The 7,053-nt window shown below is 42.0% G+C and overlaps 1 protein-coding gene across 1 annotated transcript; it reads left to right on the forward strand.

Annotated features, from left to right (window-relative positions):
• The first annotated feature begins 2,553 nt into the window (after nucleotides 1-2,553).
• SMIM36 (small integral membrane protein 36) lies at nucleotides 2,554-6,237 on the forward strand. The gene has a single exon (XM_081809506.1). The coding sequence runs from the start codon at nucleotides 3,034-3,036 to the stop codon at nucleotides 3,313-3,315; it is 282 nt and encodes a 93-aa protein (XP_081665632.1). The 5' UTR covers nucleotides 2,554-3,033; the 3' UTR covers nucleotides 3,316-6,237.
• The last annotated feature ends 816 nt before the right edge of the window (nucleotides 6,238-7,053 follow it).

The following is a 7,053-nucleotide window of genomic DNA, read 5'->3' on the forward strand; positions in this document are numbered from 1 at the left end:
GTATGTCCTGACGACCTCAAGGAGTTTTTCTGAAATGTAACTTGATATCATTACCTATGTCACCCTCTCCTGATGATTAGAAATATCTGTCCCAGTTTGCTTTTTGCCAACTTTCTACTTTCATTAGCAGCCTCTGCCTTGGCCACTAGATGGCACAAGAGGAAAGTTCCTTAAAGATCAGAACAGATGCTCCAAAGACGCTGGCTGCAGTGTGAATAAAGCCACCATCCCTGGGGTTAATTAAGCAAAACAGGGAGCCAGCATTTCACCCAACACATTGGAAGGAAGCAAAACCTCCACAACTCTGGACTTGAAATGAACTTTAAGCACTGATAAATACAAAGACAAAAACAAAAACAAAAACCAAAAAAGAACACCCAACTCTCTGCAGATAGTAATAAGATACCGAACCAAAAACAATAGCCTTGAACCAAATATTCTGGGACACCACGGAGGGAATCAGCAGAACTGGGACAAGGCAAGAAGAGAGGAGGCCAGATTGAATCAACCACCATAGTTAAGGGTTATCATTGTTGCACAGAGAGATCTGGAGCGGATCTGAAAAACGCCATTCGATACAACCGTTGCCCCATGTTTCAGTATAATTTAGCGTGGACCAAAACGTATGTCGTTCTCATTTCAGAGTCAATGTTAGGAAATCTTTGTGTCTTCTATTTAAAATCATCAAAGAACTCCCTAAATATTGCTATAGGAAAACTGTGCTGTACAGACATCCGCTTACTATAGAAGTCAAGAATCTAGAGTTCAGAGTGGACAGAAAAATGAATTCAGGAGTACACAATGCTACCTTTTAAAATCTGGCTGTGGTTGGGGATCACTGCGTGTGACTTACAGGTGCACCGGACAGCTCCCCTTGCTGAGATTCTGTGCTCACCAAGAAACTTTCTGATTATAAATGGACTCTGTAGATCTGGGGAGAAAAAGCTATGGTGGTTCCAGCACAAGCCCTTCCATCCTTGTGACAGTTGTATTTTTCACTGTGCCTTAATAAATTGGTATTCTGTTTTATTTTTTTTACTTTTATTTTTTTTTAAAGATTTTATTTATTTGACAGAGAGAGAGATAGCAAGAGCAGGAACACAAGCAAGGAGAGTGGGAGAGAGAGAAGCAGGCTTCCCGCTGAGCAGGGAGCCCGATGCGGGGCTCGATCCCAGGACCCTGGGATCATGACCTGAGCCGAAGGCAGACGCTGAACAACTGAGCCACCCAGGCGCCCCGGTATTCTGTTTTAAACAGCAGTCTCCTATGAGCTTGGTAAATGTAAATTGCCATGAGGAAAGGGACTTCCTCTTAACGAAAGAAATTCTCTGAGCCTGTGAGACTCACAACCTCACATGGTGTTAAAGTCTCTGTTGAAAATCTCCTGTAACATCTCTTGGCAGACAACCAAGGCTTGGGTGACCTTGCTTTCACACTCCTAGGGCCAAGATTCTCCATCCTGGTTGCATATCAAAATTATCGAAATTATGAAGATGTTTAACTAATGCAGATTCCCAGACTCCAGCCCCAGAGATTCTAATTCAGTAGATCTGGGGCTGACCCAGGAATCCGTATTCCTAAGGAACCCAACTGATTCTAACCTATGGTGTTTGAGGACTATTCCTCAGCTTAAGTATAATTTCACAGGTTAGTCCACAACCACAGAATCATGGACTATTTTACTTTAAAAGGGTCTCCAGAGCAATAAGAACTCCTTTTTACAGCATCCCTGAACCCTCAGCTTTCCGTGGAAGCTGGGCATAAAGAGGCCAGACAGGAAGCTGCTAGGCCATTAAAACTTAACAACAGTGAGAAACCGCAGACCTCTGGGAGCTTTAGCCTTTAGCTAGGAGTATCAAAGTGTCCCATTAGCTCCTGGAGAAGTGGTCCTGACTGGCCAAAACTGTATATAGGAGATCAAAGCCAGATACATAATTTATGAGCCCAATCCAAAATAAATGATAATAAAGAACTTCAAGATGGTGACAGCAGAGTATTAAACAGGGATGGGGCCCTTCTGAGCATGGGGTCCCATATGATGACACAGGATGCACACCCATGAGGTTGGCCCTATACAGGACTACTAGGGCAGGATGATGATTTATAAATCAAGAGAGATCTGCATTCTTATCTGATATTCCTTCCATTCTGCTTGCTTTTCTCCACATAACAGCCAAGGCAATCTTTTTAAAATGCACCTCTGGTCCTGTCACTTCCCTGCATCCTCTTGCTCTAGGATCAAGTCTCAAGCCTGGCCCACAAGTCCCCTGCCACCTGACCCCTACCTACCTCTCTTCCCTTATGTTCCCCATTCTGTCTGGACTCTAGTCACGCTGCCCTTGTTTCAGTTCCTCCCATTTTCCATGCTTCTTCCTGCTTAGATCTTTCACAGTGCTGTTCTCTGTGGCTAGAAGAATCTCCCCTACCCATCCTAACCTAGCCAGAAAGTATTTTTGAATGAATGAGTGCAAAACAACAACAAATAAAGAATTGGTGAAAATGTCAGGTGCTGAATGTGGCCCTCTTATTAAAGAAACATGTCTATTCCAAACCCCACTGACCTGATCACACTCATCACTCCCTATATGGATACTTGGCATTTAAACCTCCTTACATAAAGGGTAACCATACTTCCCAATGTTTCCAGGACCATCCCATTTTTTAACAGGGTGCTTGTTAGCAACACTTACTTTTGCTCACCAAACCACCTGTTTAGGTGATGAATTAGATGGACACTCTGCTTATATACCACACTTTAATAACATTTGAACCATCTCTTTCCTTCTCTCTCTGCAGAGGTAAATTGACAAGAGATAGCTTCTGTGTTTTGGTGGCTGTGGTATTAACAGCAAGAGCTTAAGTTATTAAACCGAGCAGCTTTAATCTGTGAGGTCTCCTGGAGCAATGGGGATTATTGTATTTTTACTCCAGAGCCCGTGTAGCTATTCCAATGAGCTAGGGTTTGCTCTCTGCAATCCCCACACTGGCCCGGTTGCCTTTCTCTAGACCCACTTCCTAACCGTGAGAGATGTGATGGAGTTTTACTTGGAGATTGACCCTGTCACCTTGAACCTGATCATCCTAGTAGCCAGCTACGTTATCTTGCTCCTGGTGTTCCTCATCTCCTGCATGCTGTATGACTGCCGAGGCAAGGACCCCAGTAAGGAGTATGCTCCCGAGACCACCCTTGATGCCCAGCCCTCCATCCGCTTGGTGGTGATGCAGCAGAGCACTTCGGGGGATCCCTGGGCAAGGAGGCCTAGCCTTCATTTTGGGGATCCTGCTCCATTAGGGAAGAAAAGCACAATGGTGTGAGGCTGGCTAAGGGTGACTGGGGAGAGAGCACTAGACATTCTGGACAAACTGTTCTCCATGTGGCTGCGATTCTCTCGGTGTACCACCAGTCCTACTTGGCTATGTAAGTGGGAGCTCTGCCTTACCTTCTACTTTCTCATCACCCTCTTTGTGAATGAAGCAACCGTTTAAGGTAAGAAGACCAAGGTGGCCTTTGGTCAAGTTCTCCAGATGCAAAATCTCATTAATACTATAGTATAGTGAAGTTGTTGGGCCCTTCCTGGTGATGTTGTCCTTGCCATTTCTAGGAGAGATTGGTATTTGAGTAAGGTGCAGGGGTAGAAAACTCTTTCCTTCTTCCCTTCTAGGTTCTTTGGCTGGTCCAATAATTACATTGACATAAAACAGATGAATGGGAGAAAAACAAATTTAATTTTTATCTATGGAAGCCCCATAAAAAATATGAGCTCAAAGAAGTGACCAGAACAGGCAGATTTTATCTCCTTTAGACAAAAAAAAGAAAAAAGAAGAAAAAAAAAATTTGTGAAGAATTGACAAGGCAAAGAAGTTTGGGTTTGGGGTAGTAAATTAGTGAGGAAGTAACAAGGTTTGTTTATATAGCTTTCTTGGCCCTAAATTCCCTATTTCTGGTGCCAAGAACACCTTCTGCACTCCTGTTACAGGTAGCTTTCATATGGGAGATTTATTTCCTGCTTTCAGGGGGACAAAGGAGGGTCAGAGTGTTTCTTCTTGCACCAGCTCTTTTTCAAGTAACTTTAATTCAGAATAATTAGTGGGCCAAAATGTCATATTTTGGGGTAGCATCTTCAACTCCCCTTCAAAGGGTTTAAAAAACAAAAGACAGTTGTGTGTGTGTGTATTTATTTGTATGTCTGTATAAAGAGGAATGAGACTAGCTTGCATCTACCCTATACTTAGCAGATTCTCTCTCCGAGGCAACCATTGAACTTTTCCAGACTTGAGATTATTATTCTTTCTGTACACACCAGCTCCTCACATTCTATTCCCCTGTGGGTCAGTATGGGGAACACAGCAATCATAGAGCATAGTGGCTAACCCCAAAGCTTGGAGCCTGGGTTCAAACCCTATCTCCTCCACTCACTAGGTGTGTGACCAGAGCCATCACTTTGTGCCCCAACGCTAGTGGCAGGACCTATAGGCTGTATGGGGTATTCAAATGAGTTATTTCACTGAAAGCACTCAAGACAGTACTTGGCACCTAGGGTTAGCTAGTTATTTTTTTTTTTTTAAGGTTTTATTTATTTATTTGACAGAGAGAGAGAGAGAGAGAGAACAAGTAGGCAGAGAGGCAGGCAAAGGGAGAGGGAGAAGCAGGCTCCCCACCGAGCAGGGAGCCCGATGCAGGGCTCGATCCCAGGACCCTGGGATCATGACCTGAGCCGAAGGCAGCCGCTTAACCGACTGAGCCACCCAGGCGCCCCAGGGTTAGCTAATTATTAATGATTATTAATATTATTGTTATTTCCTTTCATACTTCTCATCGAGAAGCTCAAACTCCAATCCTGTTCCAATACAAGATTCCTGAAGACTCACCACAAAATGTTGACATCCTATAGCTTTGGTATTTCGCCCCCCTGAGCACTGCCTACTCTCATCTCTCTCCCTTTCATTGTTGCTATTAACTAGTACATTTGTTTCCCTGCTCGCTCATCTATTTCTACGATGTTGAATTATTACTTCTATTGTATGTTTTTATGAATCCTCCTTTCCCTGGGCTCAGAGTGACTTGCATATTCACTTAGTGATTTATGAAACCCCTTCTTCCAATCAAGCCCTGTGTGGAAATAACAAAGAAATTGTGTCATGACTGCGGCCCTCCCATCTTTGCTGCCTGATAGAGAGAGACGAAGTCAGGCATGACCTCCCCAATGAAGGACAAGAAAGCATGGCATTGTGAGAACTCCACACAGAGTGCAGGAGACCATAGATACATAAGTGCCTACCACACAGAAGGGGCTCAGGAAACATTTAAATAATGTTCGATGGCCAATTTCATCTTGGACTCAGGCATCACGGATAAGATTATGCATCCTGAAAAAATGAGGAGCTATTTTCTAGAAGGACTAAAGGATGTTGGGGGCTTGAAGGGTAAGACAGGAAATGGCATTTTAGACAGAAGGAAAGGCATAAATAGAGCTGGGATGCAGAAATTATAGAGTTCACTGACTATGAAAGTCTGACGGTTTCCAAACCTGTCAAGAAAAAGTGAGAAATTCCATCTCAATTTATCCTATAGAAAACTGAAGAGGAGGGACTGGCCCATCCTACTCTGCCAATTTCAGCGATGGGCACTGTTTTGCCTTTGGATTGTTAAGTAGCCATAACACAAGTAAAGATAACCCCAGTTATTTTGTTTTCAGATTTTTTAAGATTTATTTCAAATTTTGTTCACATTTTAGCAGAAAGTCATATTTTCTCTTCAATATGTGATTTTAAAATTATATTGAAAATCCCGCAGAGGGTTTTTTTTTCTTTTATGGTCAAGAAATCATCTTCACTTTAATAACGAAAATATAAAATGAATAGGAAAATCAGTAAATTCATAAGCAGCTTCTAAGAACCTGCCCTTTCCCTAACCTGAGCTTCACCTGGGCTAATCTTCTTATTTCTTTTCCCTGTCATGGGAACATATGTATCAGTGGACACAAAAATGTATCAGTGGAGAAAAAAAAAGGCAGTCAACCATAAAAAAGTGATAATAATAATTAATTTAGCCTTTTGAGGAAGAGAAATATAAAATGTTTGATTCTTCTAATTTTAAAGTTAAGAATATAAAGTAAACATCCATTCAACATGCTTTTAAATGGACATATTTTCACTTATGTTTCAATTCCATAATGGGGACAGTTGAAGAGGACAGATTAACAGAGATGGAGTGTAGAGAAATAACTCCAAAGAGAGAAGAAGAAACAAAAAAACCCACCAAATAATAGTAATAACAAAAATAGATAAGGGGAACAGAAATAAAGTCAGGGGAGAGACACAAAAGAAGGAAACTATAAAGACTCTAAAGTGAATGTTGGAATAAGAAGTATCAAGCTTTTCCAAGCCTCTGGTTTGTTCGATTTGTGGTTCATTCCATTTGTGTTCTACAGGCAGGAACTGGCTTCTCAGCATTTAAAACAATCTTTTCTGCCTAGAATGTATGCTTAGAATCTTATGAGAACTAGAAACACCTTTCAGAATTTTGCCAATGAGGAGAGCAGCCTGGAAGGAGGAGTGATGGCCCCAAGAGGACTTGGCTTCAGAGCTGGGACTATGATCCTGTTATTCCCTTTTCCCTGGAAACCCTACCCCTCACAGTGCTCTTTCTACAGCACCATCTCTTACCTGCTTGTATTTTAAAACTTCATTATTTATTTCTTATCTTTTCTTTTCTTTTAAAGATTTATTCATTTATTATTTGAAAGAGAGGGGGAGGGAAAAAGGGTGAATAGGGGGAGGGACAGAGAGAGAGAGACAAGCAGACTCCCCACTGAGCATGGAGCCCTACTCATAAGATCATGACCTGAGCAGAAATCATGAATCAGGCACTTAACCCACTGAGCCACCCAGGAATCCCTATTTCTTTTTTTTTTTTTTAATTTTTATTGTTATGTTAATCACCATACTTTACATCATTAGTTTTTTATGTAGTGTTCCATGATTCATTGTTTGTGCATAACACCCCGTGCTCCATGCAGAATGTGCCCTCCTTAATACCCATCACCAGGCTAA

The sequence above is a fragment of the Leptonychotes weddellii genome, unplaced genomic scaffold (genome assembly GCF_054177405.1).
Source record: "Leptonychotes weddellii isolate Sample4059 unplaced genomic scaffold, ASM5417740v2 HiC_scaffold_10479, whole genome shotgun sequence".
Taxonomy (NCBI): Eukaryota; Metazoa; Chordata; class Mammalia; order Carnivora; family Phocidae; genus Leptonychotes; species Leptonychotes weddellii.